Consider the following 18643-nt stretch of genomic DNA (forward strand, 5'->3'; position numbering starts at 1 on the left):
CATTCATGCTTTTTAAAATATTTATATTCAGTAATACATATTTACAGGGCAGTACACCATGCAGAACGAGAGTATGTGTTCTGTGTATGTTACACAGTATTTGTAAATATATACACGGAAAGTCCTGCTGCGTGATATGTTATGTGCTTCTACATGTTTCGTCCGAATGTCCTGGCTTTAAGTCTGGCAAAGGCTGTAAAATTTGTTCAAAATGCAACAGCGCATTTGCAATGATTGATGTTCTTAATTATTGAATAAGGTGCTTGAAACCAAAACCGTAAAACTTTGATATGGCGTTTATTATATTTGTAAAGAATTTTCGAATTGGTGCCAGATTGTGAAGCAAAGTTCTCTCTAACCTAGACGTTCCTATGAGGGGCAAGCACACGCACTTAGTCAGAGCTTTGACAAAGCCATCCAGACTTGAAATATTAGCTCCGTTCTCTCGCCACAGAAGCTGTCAAACCTGCTGTGATGTCCAGCATTTTCTGTTTTTGTAATGTTACTTGATAATTAAAACACTTTGTCCTCGCCTGTTTTGCTGGCTTTTCGTGTCGCTGCAAATATCAACCGCTTCTAGAAGAACTAAATGCAGTTATCTGGTTCTAACTGATCATCTTTTATACATGTCTGTTTTTAACATGGTAGGCTACAAAGCACAAGTAAACACACTGAACCAAATTTTGCAAAAGGAATGATGGTTGAACTCCATAGTCATCATTGTTACTCTTGTGGGGTGGGCACCCATCCCACCACCTTACTGCCAATATTGGACTGGCTGGCAGCGCTTTAGGGTGAGATCTCTGCCCCAATGAGGGCTGGAAGTCCCACTCTGCCCTGGTTAGTCTGCCCCGCAGTGCACTATGGCTGTGGTTCAAGTTAGCATGGATCATTTTGGTTCCATGTGCCAACGTCGTTTCCAAAGTATGTCATCTGTCGCTCCTTCCCAACACCACATATTTTTCAGCCTGTTGTATTATGATCCCACCTATCCAAACCTGGAGACATATTGTACCTTGAGGGGCAAGTGTTCTGGGTCAGTAATCACAGTTTATTTAGCTTCAGGACAAAGCAAGATAGTGTTTCGCACAGGTGCTAAGGCATCATGCAATAGAATATGAGGAAACTGTATCGCACTGTCTAGCTGCAATATCACTAATATTTATATGGCGAGGTAGCATTTTGTTTCTCTGAAACCAGTCCAGTACCGTGAAATTGTCAAATTCCAATGACACAAAATCTTGTGTCGAAATGATCAACCATTCCTTTTTTTAAAAAAATAATTTTTATTAAAGGTTTTCATAAAATATCAATAACAAAATAAAAAAGGAACCCAACAGGGTTAAGTACAGAACACAGTCCAGAAAAACAACCCTCCATACCCCCCCCCCTGTACATAAATAATAAATTAACATTAACACCCCGACTTAATACAACAAGTATATACACCCCCTCAGACCCTCCAGTGTGATTAACAAAAACTAAAAATAATAAAGTGACCCCCCCCCCCGGGGTGGTTGCTGCTGCCATTGACCAATGTCTACCGCTCTGCCAGGAAGTCTAAGAACGGTTGCCACCGTCTAAAGAACCCTTGTACCGACCCTCTCAAGGCAAATTTCACCCTCTCCAACTTAATAAACCCCGCCATCTCGTTGATCCAGGATTCCACGTTTGGGGGCCTCGCATCCTTCCACTGAAGAAGAATCCTTCGCCGGGCTACCATGGACGTAAAGGCCAGAACACCGGCCTCTTGCGTCTCCTGCACTCCCGGCTCCTCTGCCACCCCAAATATTGCGAGCCCCTAGCCCGGTTTGACCCTGGCTTCTACCACCCTCGACACCGTCCTCGCTACGCCCTTCCAAAATTCCTCCAGCGCTGGGCATGCCCAGAACATATGGGTGTGATTTGCTGGGCTCCCTGAGCACCTAACACACCTGTCCTCGCCCCCCCGAAAAACCGGCTCATCCGTGTGGTCCCGGTCATGGGTGCCCTGTGCAGCACCTTAAACTGTATGAGGCTGAGCCTCGCGCACAATGAGGAAGAGTTCACCCTCCCCAGGGCATCTGCCCACGTCCCTTCCTCAATCTCCTCTCCCAACTCCTCCTCCCACTTACCTTTCACCTCCACCACCGAGGCCTCCTCCTCCTCCTGCATCACCTGGTAAGTTTTCGAGATCTTCCCCACTCCCCCCCCACCCCCCCGAGAGCACCCTGTCCTGTACTGTGTGTGGCCATAGCCGTGGGAATTCCGCCACCTGCCGTCTGGCAAACGCCCTTGCCTGTAAGTACCTGGAGGTATTCCCCGGGGGGAGCCCGTACTTCTCCTCCAGTTCACCCAGGCTCGCAAACTTCCCGTCCACAAACAGGTCCCCTAACTTGCGTATCCCTGCCCTGTGCCACCCCGCAAACCCTCCACCTGTTCTATCTGGGGCGAACCGGTGGTTCCCCCGTAATGGGGTCCCCGCCGAGGCCCCCCCCCCGACTGCCGCCTCCACTGCCCCCAAATTTTGAGGGCAGCCACCACCACCAGGCTCGTGGTATACCTCCTTGGAGGGAGCGGCAGCGGCGCCGTTGCCAGCGCCCCCAAACCCGTATCCACACAAGACGCTATCTCCAGCCTCTTCCATGCAGCCCCCTCCCCCTCCATCACCCACTTGCACACCATCGTCGCATTGGCGGCCCAGTAGTACCCACAGAGGTTGGGCAGCGCCAGCCCCCCTATCTCTACTCCGCTCCAGGAACACCCTTCTCACCCTCGGAGTCCCTCGCGCCCACACAAACCCCATTATACTCCTGTTAACCCGCCTGAAAAAAGCCTTCAGGATAAACACTGGGAGGCACTGGAACAGGAACAAAAACCTTGGGAGCACTGTCATTTTTGTTGACTGCACCCTACCCGCCAAGGACAGCGGCAACGCGTCCCACCTCTTGAACTCCTCCTCCATTTGCTCCACCAGCCTTGTAAAATTAAGCCTATGCAGGGCCCCCCAGCTCCTGGCCACCTGGACTCCCAGATACCTGAAGCTCCTCTCCTTTTTTAGTGGGAGCTCGTCAATCCCCCTCTCCTGGTCCCCTGGATGAACTATGAACAGCTCGCTCTTCCCCATGTTGAGCTTGTACCCCGAAAAGTCCCCGAATTCCCTAAGAATCCTCTACCTCCGGCATTTCTCCCACCGGGTCCGCCACATACAGCAGCAGGTTGTCCGCAAAAGTGACACCCTGTGCTCCTCCCCACCACGCACCAACCCCCTCCAGTTCCTTGACTCCCTCAGTGCCATAGCCAGGGGTTCAATCGTCAGTGCGAAGAGCAGGGGGGATAAGGGACACCCCTGTCTCGTCCCTCGGTGCAACCGAAAATACTCGGACCTCCTCCTGTTTGTGGCCACACTCGCCATCGGGACCTCCTACAACAGCCTAACCCACCTGACAAACCTCTCCCCAAACCTGAACCTCTTCAGCACCTCCCACAGGTACCCCCACTCTACCCTATCGAAGGCCTTCTCAGCGACCATCGCCACCACTATCTCCGCCTCCCCCTCCCTCGACGGCATCATGATAACGTTCAAAAGCCTCCGCACATTCGCGTTCAACTGCCTCCCTTTCACAAACCCCATCTGGTCTTCGTGGATGATCTGCGGCACACAATCCTCAATCCTCGTGGCTAAGACCTTCGCCAGCACCTAGGCATCTACGTTTAGCAACAAAATCGGCCTGTAAGACCCACACTGCAGGGGATCCTTGTCCCGCTTCAGGATCAAGGAGATCAGTGCCCAGGACATCGTCGGGGACAAAGCCCCCCCCCCCCTCTCTTGCCTCATTGAAGGTCCTAACTAACAGCGGGCCCAACAGGCCCATATATTTTTTTATAGAATTTGACCGGGAAACCTTTCGGCCCAGGTGCCTTCCCCGCCTGCATGCTTCCTATCCCTTTGATCAGCTCCTCCAGCCCAATCGGGGCCCCCAATCCCGCCACCAGTCCCTCTTCCACCTTTGGAATCCTCAATTGGTCCAGGAGTGGCCCATCCCTCCCTTCTCCCGTGGGGGCCCGGCTCGATACAATTCCTCGTAGAAGTCCCTGAAGACCCCATTGATGCCAACCCCACTCCCTCCCCTGTCCTTAACTCCCCCGATCTTCCTAGCTGCGACCTGCTTCCGAAGCTGATGCGCCAGCATCCGGCTTGCCTTTTCCCCATACTCTTAAATCGCCCCCTTGGCCTTCCTCCACTGCACCTCCGCCTTCCTGGTGGTCACCAGGTCGAATTCTGCCTGGAGGCTACGCCTCTTCCTCAACAATCCTTCCTCGGGCTCCTCCGCATACCTCCTGTCTACCCTCACCATCTCCGCACCAGCCTCTCCCTCTCCCTCCGCTCCTTGTGGGCCCTAATGGAGATCAGCTCTCCCCTCACCACTGCTTTCAGTGCCTCCCATAGCATCCCCACTCGGACCTCCCCGTTGCCGTTGGTCTCCAAGTACCTCTCTATACTTCCTCGGACCCGCTCGCTCACCTCCTCGTCCGCCAACAGCCCCACCGCTGGTCCTTCTCCTCCCCCATCTCCAAGTCCACCCAATGCGGGGCGTGGTCCGAAATGGCTATTGCCGAATACTCAGTATCCTCTACTCTCGCTATCAGCGCCCTACTCAAGATGAAAAAGTCAATTCGGGAAAAAGCCTCATGGACATGTGAAAAGAATGAAAATTCCCTGGCCCCCAGCCTTGCGAATCTCCAAGGGTCCACCCCTCCCATCTGGTCCATAAACCCCCTCAGCACTCTAGCCGCCACCGGCTTCCTACCCGTCCTAGACCTGGAGTGATCCAGTGCCGGATCCAGCACCGTGTTAAAGTCTCCCCCTATTATCAGGCCCCCCACTTCCAAGTCTGGGATCCGACCCAACATACGCCGCATAAAACCCGCATCGTCCCAGTTCGGGGCATACACATTGACCAGTACCACCCTCTGTCCCTGCAACTTACCACTTACCATTATGTACCTGCCGCCATTATCTGCCACACTGCTCAACGCCTCGAACGACACCTTCTTTCCCACCAAGATCGCCACCCCTCGATTTTTGGCACCCAGCCCCATGTGAAACACCTGACCTACCCTCCCCTTCCTCAATCTTACCTGGTCTGCCACCTTCAGGTGTGTCTCCTGAAGCATAGCCACATCCGCCTTGAGCCCCTTCAGGTGCGCGAACACACGGGCCCGCTTAACCGGCCCATTCAGTCCCCTTACATTCCAGGATATCAGCTGGATCAGGGGGCTACCCGCCGACTAGCCATGACCCCTCCTCGGACAGCCACGCGCCCACACCCAGCCCGTTCCCCACAGCGGCATACCCCCGTCTCGACCCCCCCACTCACTCCAGCTCCTCCTTGACCATAGCAGCAGCAACTCTATATGCCCCCCCCCCCCCCCCCCCCGGGCTAGGACCCATCCTAGCTGATTTACTCCCCCCATTGCACTTCCGCAAGTCAGCTGACTCCTGCTGACCCTGGCCACTCCCGCCTCTCCTTCGACTCCTCACATTGTGTAGCACACCCTCCTCTCCCGTCCCCCCTCCGTTCTCAGCTTCCCCGCCCCCTCCAGTCTTCAGCGCGGGAAAGAGCCCGTGCTTTCCACCTACCAGGCCCCGCCACCTCCTTTTACAGGCCCGGTCCCCTCACCCCTGGCTCGGGTCTCCCCCTCCTCCGCAGGGCCCCATCTCGCCTCCAAGAGCCCCCCCCGACCAACCCAACCAAAACAGTGCCCAACCCGCCCAGCCACCCTCACCAACCCAAAAGAGAAAAAACACAAAGAAAAAGAACCCCGGAGCAATACAAAGGCTCGAAACAAAAATAAACATAGCATATCAACCGCAGTCCCCAATCGTCCGTCCCGACCCTCGATCTGTGTCCAACTTCTCGGCCTGAACAAAGACCCACGCCGCCTCCGGAGACTCAAAGTAATGGTGCCGGTCCTTGTAGGTAACCCACAGTCGTGCCGGCTGCAACATGCCAAACTTCACTGCCTTCCTGTGCAGCACCGCCTTTGCTCGATTGTACCCGGCCCTCTTCGCCACCTCCGCACTCCAGTCCTGATATATCCAAACCTCCGCGTTCTCCCACCTGCTGCTCCTCTCCTTCTTGGCCCATCTGAGCACACACTCCCGATCGACGAACCGATGGAACCTCACCAGCACCGCCCGCGGAGGCTCGTTAGCCTTGGGCCTCCTCGCCAGCACTCTATGGGCCCCTTCCAGCTCCAGGGGGCCCTGGAAGGACCCCGCTCCCATCAGCGAGTTCAACATGGTGACCACATAGGCCCCCACGTCCGGCCCCTCCAGCCCCTCTGGGAGGCCCAGAATCCGCAGATTCTTCCGCCTCGACCGATTCTCCATCTCCTCAAACCGCTTCTGCCATTTCTTGTGGAGCGCCTCGTGCACCTCCACCTTTACCGCCAGGCCTAAGATCGTGCCCTCATTGTCAGAGATCTTTTGTCGAGCCTCGTAGATCGCCACTCCCTGGGCCGTCTGTATCTCCAGCAGCTTATCAATAGACGCCTTCATTGGCTCTAGCAGGTCCGTTTTAATCTCTCTGAAGCAGCGCTGGATACCCTCCTGCTGCTCTTCCACCCACTGCATCCACGCTGCCTGGTCTCCGCCCGCCGCCATTTTGTCCTTCCCTCGCACCTTCTTCGGGTCCACCACTACCTTTTTTGTCACCCCATTCCTAGTTGAAGCCATATACTGACGGGGAGCTGTTGTAGACTCCTTCCCACACCGGGAAACGTCAAAAAAGTGCAGTTGGGGGCCCTGAAAAGAGCCCAAAAGTCCGTTGTTGCGGGAGCCGCCGAATGTGCGACTTAGCTCCGCATAGCCGCTCCCTCATCCCTATGCGGCTCCGCATAGCCGCAACCGGAAGTCATTATCAACCATTCCTGACAGCAGAATAGCAAAAGCTATGAGACAATGCCTGTGGTTAGCTGAAATTCTGTAGTAATTCTTCCAGGTCTACTGTCCCTTTTCTTTGAAACCAGCCGGAAAAACATTCTGAACTAAGGTGACTGCACTGAGCAATCAGCGAAGTGATTGGAGCTAAGCGTGCTCACATTGCTCTGTGAAGCAATTTGCAGGGAGTGCAAGTATGGCAAAGCCTGAGAGAAAGTCAAAAGTGTTGATCAGAGAGATTACGTTTATTGAGCAAATGGGAAACAATGGCATGAAATCAGACATTGCAAACGAATGGGAGATTCCACAATCAAGTTTGCCCAGCATTAAAACCGTGGGGAACATCTTTGTAGAATTTACTGTGTAGAAGGAAGCCATTCGGCCCATCAAGTCTGCACCGGCCCTTGGGAAGAGCACCCTACTTAAGCCCTTGCCTCCATTCTATCCCAGTAACCACACCCAACCTTTTGGGCACTAAGGGGCAATTTAGCATGGACAATCCATCTAACCTGCACATCGTTGCATTGTGGGAGGAAACCGGAGCACCCGGAGGAAACCCACGCAGACATGGGGAGGAAGTGCAAACTCCGTACAGACAGTCATCCAAGGCCGGAATTGAACCCGAGTCCCTGGAGCTGTGAGGCAGCAGTGCTAACTCACTCTGGAACAAGTCAACAGATATTCTCTCCAGCAAAGAGGAGAATGAGAATGGCTGCCTGTCCCAACATCAGAGAAGCTCTGCTAACGTGGTTCAAGGCAGCCTAAACAGGCAACGTGCTCTTCTCCAGCTCAATCCTGAAAGAAAGGGGAGTCGCTGTGGCAAAGAAGTGCTGGATGGCTGGACAAATTCAAAACGAGGCACAATATAATCTTTGGTTCAGTAAGTTGTGTGGGTAATAACATTACCTCTGTAATGTCAGAGAATTGGCTCCAAAATGGTCTTGTCCATGCCTTGAACGAGTATGCACAGACACATTTTGTCACGGGTGAACTGGACTGTTTTACCATCTTTTTCCAGATCCCCCTCTGATGTTTATGGGGGGGGCACGTGCAATGGTGTAATGTGGAGCAAGGAACGGGTCACTGCTGTAGCTATCACTGCCAATATTAATGGCACCAAAAATCTGCTGTTTCTCATGATGGGGCAGCCCAAGAAGCCACGTGCTTTTCAAAAGTCAAGACACTACACAGTGCGAGGCAAATAAAACTGCCTGATTGGTCGCCAATATTTTGGAGGCACGGGTAAGAAAAGTGGACAAAACGTATCAACAGGGGAAAAAGAAGATTGCCCTCATTGTAGACAACTGTCCTACGTACAGCCATCGCTGGCTTGAAGAGCATCAAGCTGATGTTCTTGTCTCCCAATGCCACAGTCAAGCTCCAGCCAATGGATCAGGAAGTGATTAGGAACTTGAAATCCCACTAGCGACAGCAGCTGATCTCTCCGCGTATCGAGGCCATCTATAAGAAGTAGGACTGCAATCCCACTGTGCAGGAGATGCTGAAGAAAGCCGCAATCTCAATCTGCTTTAACCATGGTGGGCTCAAACAGTTTACAGTTACGCAGGATGACGATAGCTAAGAGAAGCAAGGTGACGCCAACCAACATGATGACCAGGCAATTTCCATTCATTTACAGGATGCTGGTATGGCGATTCTGGCAGAGACAGGAGGTGGGCACTGCTGTGCAATGCGTGACCAAACTGACAGATGATGCCATCGTCCGTGCAGGAGGTTCTTTAGCCAAGGAAGGTGAGGGAGTTAATGACCCTGAAGATTCCAATGAATGCCCACTCACTCGCCTACCTGTTTTCTGACCATTACTATGAAGGCTGTAGAGATCCTCTAGAATTTAACACTTCAGGCCAAAAACAGGAAAAAGTATTTGAACGCAATGACGGCACAGCAAACTATATAGCACGCAGAGCTGTTGCGGTGCTAAATCCTGGTCTTTCTCGAGACCAACACGGTGTAAACTGTGAACAAATGGATTAATGATTTTATTACTCTTACTGTGATTTAAAATGTTTTTTTTAATTTGCCATTTGAATCTGAAAAACGAAAGCTTGCATAGAGGTACATTTGTGTGGCAAATTAGGCCTCCTTGGCTATCTCAAAGCTCTGCTTATCGCAAATGTGATGGCAGCTTCCCTAGGATTTGACTCTGTTTACTGTATGTACACTTTGTAGAGGATATATCGGCCAAATCTTCCTGTCTCCCCAGTGTCAGATTTGGTTAAAGATGCTCTGGAGAAACCCTCTGGGAGGTTCTCGGGTAAGGCAATTGTCCAGGAGTGCTAACTCCCCCTGGACAATTGCTCTGTGTTGGGAACCATTTGACAAAGTGATTGAAGTCGCTTACTTCAGATGTTGCGCTAATAGTTACTCTGAAAAGGTGAGAAGCATTTCTAACTTCAGCATAATTTTAAACGTCCAGACTGAGCCCTGCACAGGCCACTCCCACCCCTCCCTAATTCGTCCAAGCCATTCCGCCAGAACCCCCAGCCAACCCGCTGCCCTGACCACACACATGCCCACCCCAAAATATGACACCCCTTCCCTCCTCATCCCAACTACCGACACAACCCTCCCAACCAACCAACCATTCACATACCTTCTCCCTGACCTGTCAATTTCACTGGGCCCTTTAAACCTACTTACTTTATGGCAGCCAGTGCTGCAAAACAAAGTACATGGCCTCCCTGAGTTTGCTGGAGTTGCACAGCACTGTGGCTCTTACACTGCAGGATCCAAGGAGCGGAGGTTTGAACAAAGTTTTCCAGAGTGGATCAGTGCACTTTAAACTATTGTAATTCCAGCAGACCAGGACTTTACAACGCTAGCCATGGCCCATTATGTAATTTTGGATATCATTATTCTATTGACAAAAATTGTCTAATGACTACATATTTACAGAACAATTATGGTCTTCGTCCTTTTGTTCATTAAAGAATTTGGCAAGTTGTCATGGTGCTTAAAGAGTGGAAAGCTAATGCCCTCTCTAATGGATTAAAGTCTTACAGGTTGCCATGTGAAATTTTGAATTATTGGATTGTTTACCGAAGAGCAGACAGAAACTGCCGCTTCTAGATAATTCATTAAAGTATTCCCAGTGCTCCGCAGTTAGATCATATGTATGAGACATTTAGAGCAGGTGTATGCCCCTTATTTCATCCCCAATCCATACTTCCAAACAGACGTGCACATGCTTAATCGTGGATGAGCTGCAGGTTCAAAGTTGTCTTTGATGCCTCTCCAGTCAAATTGCTGCCCACTGCTGTTTGCTCTTTAGGTTCATGTCTTATTTGGTGAAATATCAAAGGGTGTTTTGAACCATTGGAAACCTATCCTAGCATAGAATCACTGGTTTCAGAAAAGGAAGAATCACTGGTTTCAGACAAATGAAGGCTAAATTGGTAAGAAGCAATATAAAAAGGGTATCACACAAAAATGTTTTTTTTTTTTAAATTGTGTATATTTTCATGAAGTGTACATAACACATCTAATGTGTGTGCATTAGATAATATTCCTTGCTGTGAGGATGCAAAGCACTCTGAAGGAAATTGGTTCAGTTCATTTACCACAAAAATGGAGGATAAGTAGTTTGTAGGCTATTGTTTGAGTCCAAAGTGTAATTAAACTTGCAGTATGTAGCAAAATTTTACTTGTTGCAATATGCGTGAGGTCTTAAACAAGAGACTCCATCTGCCCTCTCAAGTGGACATAAAAGATTCCATGCACTATTTTGAAGAAGAGCAGTGGAATATTGGGTCCTGGGGATAGGGTGGAAGTGAGGGCTTAAGTGTGTCGGTGCAGACTCGATGGGGCGAATGGCCTCCTTCTGCACTGTATGTTCTATGTAATAATTCCAGGCCAATATTTAACCCTCAATCAATGTCATAAAATAAACAGATTATCTCCTCATTATCGCATTGCTCTTTGTTTGAGCTTGCTGTGCTTTTATTAATTCAAAGGATGTGGGCTTCACTGGTTAGGCCAGCATGTGTTGCCTGTCCCTAATTGCCCTCGAGAAGGTGTTCAAATTGACTGCTGCATTTCTTGTATTACAACAGTGACACATTAAAAGCAGGTGTTTCATTAACTGTAAAATGCTTTACAACATGTAGTCGTGAAATTTAAATGCAAGTCTTTTTTCATATCTTATCTTTTCTTAAGACATGGGTCCCATTATTGAACTTCCCTTTTCCGGTTGTACCTTTCTCGAAGGTCAGGGAATGAAAAAAACATATTTACAAGGTCTTTCTCTTTTTCCAACTTCCCTTTCCTCTCAAGTCCTGGAGTGTATTGTGGAGTTTCAAACATGTGCCCATTTTTAACCTGTCTGCGGCCCCTACCACACTGTGAAATAGACATTATCAAAATCACAAATGATAACCTGTGTGCCTGTGACCACAGTAAACTATCCTTCCTTCTCCATCTCAATCTGTTCACCACCGTTAACCACACCATCCTCTATTGTCTGTCCTGTGTTATCCAGTCGTCCACAGTGGATTCTCTTCTCACTCCTGCACTGTTACCTCTGGAATCCCTCAAAGACCTGCTCTTGGCCCCTTCCTATTTCTCATATGTATGTTGCTTCTGGGCAACAGCATCCAAAAACTCATCCGGTTCCACTCCTAAGCTGATAATACCCAACTCTACCTCACCATCACCTCCTCTCTCTCTTGCTCTGCAGTCCCTGATCTTTCACACCGCTTGTCTGGCATCCAGTATAGGATGAGTAGAGGTTTGCTTTGATTAAATAACGGGGAGACTGAAACTATTGACTTTGGTTCCTTGTCCTAGCCCCCTACTCCGTTCCTTTCCCAGACTATTGAGGCTGAACCAGACAGTTGTATTTGATAATGATGAGCTTTTGACCACACATCCGTTCCATCATCAACAGCATCTACTTCCACCTCAATAGAAATTGCCAGTCTCAACCCCTGTCACAGTTCATCCGGCTGGTAAAACCCTCATCTACTTTGTGTTACCTCCAGACTTGGCCAATCCTCTCCTGACTGTCTTCTCATCTTCCAGCATTCATAAACTTGAGCTCATTCAAAACACTGTTACCCACAGCCTAACTCGCACCAAAACCTATTCATCCACCACTTTTGTGCTTGCCAACTTGCATTGTCTCTCTGTCTGGAAATACAACAGCTGTAAAATTATCATCCTTAATCTGATCTCTCCGATATCTCTATAATTTAATTGAATCATCCTAGATTTCTGCTCCTCTCCTATCCTTACCTTTTGCATGTCCTCGGTTTTACTCACTGCATTATTCACAGTTGCGGCCTTCAGCTGCATGAACTGAAGCTTTGGGATTCACTCCTTAAACCTCCAAGCTTCTTCCTCTCCTCTGTTTTTTAAGATGCCCCTTAAAGCCAATGATTTTGACTAAATATTTAGCTACATGTTGTAATTTGGTGTCAAGTTCTGTTTGATAAAGATCCTGTGAAACACCTTGAGGCATTTTATTATGTTAACAATGCTTTATAAATATAAGTTGTTGATGTTTATACATTTAAGTGTAATTTGTTGAAAAGTTATAGATTTAAGTACAATTTGCTGAAAAGTTTAAAATAAACATGGGAGGAAATTGATTCCCATTAACTATGGTGGAAATAAGTGGAAGTGACAGGATAGACAGTATAACTGTGTTTCTTCTCTTCCAGCTTATGCATAGCACAGTGATTGACACAGCAATTGTGTTTCCACATCGACTGGGATTGCCATATAAAAGAGCACTGAGAAACTTGATGGCAGACTACCTCAAACGCATCATCCAGGATAATGGTATGTGGTAGTTAGTAAGAAGAGTCACTGTATCTTTGATTATCTACGAATTAAAGCAATTGGGACTGGGATTTCCAAGGTCCAATCATGTGTAAATAATTTTACACTTATAATTTAGGCTTTGGAATTGTTCATCGTCTATTGCCTGAGATTACCATAAATGTCTGATTAACTCTTCCAGATTAAGTATAGATGCCAAATTTCTTTTTTCTCTGAAGATCTGAAACCTGTACAGTTGTACTGGAAACGCACGTAGTTTTTCAGCTTGTAAAAGCAATGGAGGAATCCAATTAACCATTGTTGTATTGGCTTTGAATGAACACATTGGGAGGGGATTTTCCAGCCGTTCTCGCCAGCAGGATCTTTCTCCCGCCAACGGCGAACCCCCACCGCGGGTTTCCCGACCGCCGGGGAGGGAGGTGGATTCAATGGGAAATCCCATCAACAGCGGCGGGACCAGAAGATCCGCCCAACGGCAGGCCGAGGAACACAATGGGGGGGGCGGGGAGGTGCGTGGAAAATTCCCCCCCCCCCCATCTGTTTAAGAAATTAAATAGAATGCTATGGCTGTCACTTTCCTACCAGAACGAGACTTGTTCTGAAATTATAGCTCAAATTTCATTAAAGTTTGTCTGTGTAACAGTTTTTGTTATTTAAAACATTTTTTTTTTATTGTTGAACATTCTCTATATTATGCAATGTATCTTCTTGGATCCATAACTATTGAATATCAGTGCCATGAATAAGCCAAGAAATGACCTTGAGCCACAATTGCCTAGTGGATGGTTTTGTTCCATTAAAGGAGAGCCCATTCTTTCTCAATTGCTTATTATTTCTTGGTTAGTGTGTTATTACGGAAATTCATGATATATTTTCAAAGAGGATAAAACAAAATGAATACCGACACACCGGAAGGGCAGCGCTGCATACTACACTACCACTGTCTCAAGCACAAATTCCATTTAGAGCACCAGCTTGACTTCTTAATTTTCTGCTCTTTGTTATTTTAAAGACAGTATGTATTTGCTGTGGAATCATGTGGTCTTGGAACTGATTTAGGACAGCAATATTCAGTTGCCTTGGTAACCCTTCAAAGCCATCAAAGAGAGATGACTTGCATCCCAGCTGCTGGTCTTGGATTAAAATTTCTTCCTGGAGTGCTAAGACCCACCATATTACGCTGCCCTATGCCCTGACCAATTTTCCAGCTTTCAGCATATGACCATCTCTATTAACGATGTTTGTTTCCCCCCCCCCCCTCCCAGTGTACAATTGAGATCAAATCTGGTGATTGTAGACAATGTAACAAATTAACATTTACTTTTATATAAGAATCCAATATTACTGCAACTAGTTCTCCAACTAGTCATAAAGTATCACCATGAGAAGTAATGTGATAAGAAAACCTATTAAACACGGCACATTCTGTCATTGTGTGCTTTGAAAATTCTGGTGGCACAGTAGCACAGTGGTTAGCACTGTTGCTTCACAGCACCAGGGACCTGATTCAATTCCTGGTTTGGGTCATTGTCTGTGCGGAGTCTGCACGTTCTCCCCGTGTCTGCGTGGGTTTCTTCTGGGCATCCCGGTTTCCTCCCACAAGTTCCGAAAAACGTGCTTGTTGGGTGAATTGGACATGGAATTCTCCCTCAGTTTACCCGAACAGGCGCCGGAGTATGGCGACATGGGGATTTTCCACAGTAACTTCATTGCAGTGTTAATGTAAGCCTACTTGTGACAATAAATATTATTATTAAATATGTAATCTCCTTGATAATTCTCTCACTTTTGTTACTAGTTGAAGGACATGATTCCAGCGAAGATGCTTGTGCCTGCATGGAGTTAATGATGTGGCGATTAAAAGAAGATGCAAAACTGAGAAGATGACATCTCTTGTTGCTTTTTCACATGTGCAAGGACTGACATTGCCAACAAAAGTCATAAAGGATATGTGATACAGATGTTGCGATTTGTAATTGTTTTGCAGAACAAAAGGCAAGGTTTAGGCTGTTAAGATGATCCAAAACTGCCTTTTTTGTTTACAGTATTTATTTGTTTTTATATATGTAAAGATCTTTTCACAAAAATTACTCCACACCCATTGTAAATGTTAGACTTAGTAGCATTTTGACATTTCTTTAAAGTGGCATTCCAAGAAATGCAGTAATTGTTGCTGCTAAGCAACTAGTATGTATGGGTAAGTACAACTCAGTAACACAAAGCCCGGGATTTTTTAAAAATCCGATTTAAGAAAAACATTTTGACTATCGACCCAGAGATAGAGTATGCTTTTTCTTAACTTTTCTGTTTTGTTTCTTCAATGTTGAGTTATGTGATTTTCAATGCTGAAAGGATTAAAAATCTGATTCTTTTATATGTAAAGCCTGCTAAATAACTTTTCCAGAAGTGTTTTTGTAAGACTGATTTGGTATATCTTTTGTGTCTACAGTTACGTTATACATAGAATACAGCAGACCTTTTGAGTTTTGCTTGGATATTACTTCCTCACTCCTTTTTTTTTGTCCCATTCCAGAACTTAGGACAGACTGGCTGACTTTTTCTTTGTCTCTTGTTTTCATCAAGCCTCACATTACCTCTGTTATGCTTTTTAATTGGCCATGCTGGTCCGCAATGAGGCAATTGTAGATGAATGAAGACATGTTGGCTCCCAATTTCATATCTATCGTATTGTCTGATCATATGTTACTGCCTAATTCTACACTGACAGATTTATTGTGGCTTTGTTCCGAGATTGATCCTACGCGCATTATTGCCCATGTGATTTCTTTTTTGTTACTGTACCTTCATGCCAATTATTACATCTGAAATTAGATAAATTATTGGGGACTACCTTTAGTGAATATATCATTAAAATGTGCCACATTGTTTAGTGGCAACATACACAGCAAGGACACTTCCCCAACACCATCTTTTGTGCACAAGTCTAAAATCTCAATGCATTTTAGAAAGAAAATTTGATTGAATTGTTAAATCGAATATAGGTATTTTTATGATAAATGTTTGGCTGTTTTTATTAGCTTAAAATTCAATGGCAATATGTCTTTAACGAATGGGAAATACTGCTTTACAAGCCAAATATTAGGTGAATTGAACTTGCTTCAAAAGCTTCTATGATAGCACTAAACACTTGCTCCAGCAAGAATTCAGATAGGGCTTTAGTTGTACATTATGATATTTGACCTGCAGAATAATCATGGCCTGAGAGTTGCAGTTGATTTTATTGTTTATCCAGTAAATAGCAGAAATATTATCTTTTTAAAGTTTATATATACATATGTAAATACACGTGTGTGTCTTTTCAAGGGTGAAACACTAGAGAGATCATAGGTATTCTAAAGTTTCCTAAACTGCACCAGTTTGTGAATATCACTGGGACTCTTTGTTGCACCTTGTAACTGCTTTACATATTCCTAAAATGGTTGTTAATATTCTACTTAAGGTGGCTTGGCACACTGGAGTCTGCAATGAACTATTGTTTGAAGCAATAGTTTTCTCTCTAAACTTGACAAGGTAGTGTGACAGAGTTAGTTTGGGTACGTTGCAACATGTGGCAAAGGGCTACTGCTGCAGGAGGAAATTCTGCAACAGTGTAAAATAAATAAACTTTGTTGGTTTAAGAAAACTACTGCAGGTTCCCTGAAAGCTCAGTGTGGAAAAGAACCATGCGTGCTGGAAAGATTCAGTTTTAGCCCCTATGCTGCATTGGTTAACTTCAATGGGTGACAATAAGGGTACTACATCTAACCTGTTGGGCTAAGGGAGGGAAGATTAGCCAGAGCTCCAAATCTAATTATTAGCCACTGACCGTGCAAGGGTGACTGAAGGCCAGGGTGGGCTACTGGGGCCTGTCAGTTTGCATCGAAACATATCTTGCATCAATTAATACTCTCCTGTTGGGAGAGGGGGTTGGGGAGGGGAAGGTGGTGCTATCACGTGTTTATTTTTACAACTGAATAGTAAGTAAAGACAAATATCTGCACTGAATATTTTTGGTGAGGAAAAGTTAGTATTTTATTTCTTCAAAATTATTCTTAGCGAGCTTTCTTAATGACTACAAGTCAACAAATGCATCATGCAGTACGGTCCAAAGCCATACCAAAAACAGGTCCAAGAATCCAGTCCTGATTTGAAGAGCGTTAGCTGAACCCGGTTAGAGCAGAAGTTGGGCCACCACAATTTGCCTTTGATCTTTTCTTTAACCCAAGAGCACAATCACCTAGGGATCTTGTGCTTTATTGTTGTCCAGTCACGATTGCTCGAAAGGGCATGATCGTAGGTATCTAGTGAGGACAGAATCTGACTTAACTGTGAAGGGCTGGCAAATGACAATAGCCTCCTAACACTTACTGTCGCCACTTGAATGAGGTACTGACTGGAGTGCTGCTTGACACATAAGGAATTGACCCCAACAGGAATTGAGAAAGGAGCAAATGGGAAATCCGTGTTGCTATTCATGTTGTTCAAATGTTTTGTTAAATGCACAAATGTTTCATTATTGTTTAGAGCTGCAGCTAAAGAAACATTCACTGTCTTAGGCTTTCTCTTTTTTGACTTGTTTCAGAAAAGGTGAAGGTGAGTCGAAATCTTAAAAATGAAGGCATTGTCTGCCCTGTGTTTGCAGTAACTGGGCAGTCTTTACCCACATTATCCGGGGATTTAATACATTGTGATAGTTCTTTCTTTAGATGGATAGGCCTCTATTCAGGTGGCCTGAGTTTTATTTTCTGCTTCCAAAGGCATACATTCTGTTTCAGAAAACCAGTGTCTCGACTACCAATTAAATAGGCTACTCCATGATGACTGAACAGGACAACTTGTAGAGTAGCACTGCTTGCTTTGCCACTGAACAGCTATTAGTGTGAGGGGAAAACTTTCAGACTAGACAAGCCTATCATGTTAGTTTAAAGTAATGGAAGAGAGTGGGCTGAAAGTGACTAAATTGAAATTTATTTTGTTGGGAAGAAAATACCCCACATTTGTAAAGTGTTATAATTGGTAGTGAAGTTTGCAAGTTTGGAGAAAAATTATTTATCAAGACCGTTTCATTTTATGATCAGAACAACAGTAGACGTTTCACATGAAATCTACAAGACCTGGACAAAATATTTGGAAACATCATCACCTTTTTTGTTTAAAGACCCCTCAAAATGGTACTAAAACACAGCATCCCTTAATCAGTTTAACGTATTAGGTGTTTAAAGTTTGCGATTATTTTTTACATGTTTAATTTAGGATGTAAAGTACTAAGATTCTATGAAAATAATCCGGTGAGAGAGAAGTTATGCTCTGAATCCCCTGATGTACAGTAAGCATGAAAATGCAGTGAGTTATGTAAAGATTTATAGTATTCGAAATATGTTCTATTTGTCGGCCTTTCTGACCAGTCTGTGAGCAGAAAATATCTGCTAATGATCTGGAAAGATTAATTGAAAAATTTAAATACAGTACTGAATTTTAAACCACGTCGGATAGAAAACTAAACTTCTGTAGTGTCTACTAAACATTACGAAGAGGTGGAACTGTGATTTTATATATATATATATATACATACATATATATATATATATATATATTCTGTAGTAATTTACATTCCTTGTTTTGCAATAAACTTTTTTTTTAAATAAATACTTATGGCTTCTTGTGCGTTTGCTTCACATTTTTGTGTTAAAATGGCTCTTTAAGGTGCATCTCGTTGCAGTGAGAATGAAAATTGCTACAGTGAGCCTGCTGGCTGAACTATTCCTGCTTCCAACTGAGTAGTTTTGAGGAGATGGTTTGTGTCACATTGCTTTTCTCCAGAATTAGCTGCATGGAATACTGTGATCAACCATTCCATTTCATTTTATTGGAGCGGGTGAGGTGCTAGGATAGAATAAGTTCAATCCCACACTTTTG

General features: G+C 45.9%; 1 protein-coding gene across 3 annotated transcripts in view; it reads left to right on the forward strand.

Moving 5' to 3' along the window:
* The window catches only part of rexo1 (REX1, RNA exonuclease 1 homolog), a 129544-nt gene extending 111159 nt beyond the window's left edge, over positions 1 to 18385 (forward strand). For all 3 annotated transcript variants that reach the window (XM_072482442.1, XM_072482445.1, XM_072482444.1), the window contains 2 exons: positions 12607 to 12727; positions 14526 to 18385. In XM_072482442.1, the coding sequence (XP_072338543.1) occupies positions 12607 to 12727; positions 14526 to 14614 (210 nt within the window). In that variant the 3' untranslated portion in view covers positions 14615 to 18385. The remainder of the gene's footprint in view (positions 1 to 12606; positions 12728 to 14525) is intronic.
* Positions 18386 to 18643: the final 258 nt, after the last annotated feature.

Source organism: Scyliorhinus torazame, chromosome 18 (assembly GCF_047496885.1).
Source record: "Scyliorhinus torazame isolate Kashiwa2021f chromosome 18, sScyTor2.1, whole genome shotgun sequence".
NCBI classification, from domain to species: Eukaryota; Metazoa; Chordata; class Chondrichthyes; order Carcharhiniformes; family Scyliorhinidae; genus Scyliorhinus; species Scyliorhinus torazame.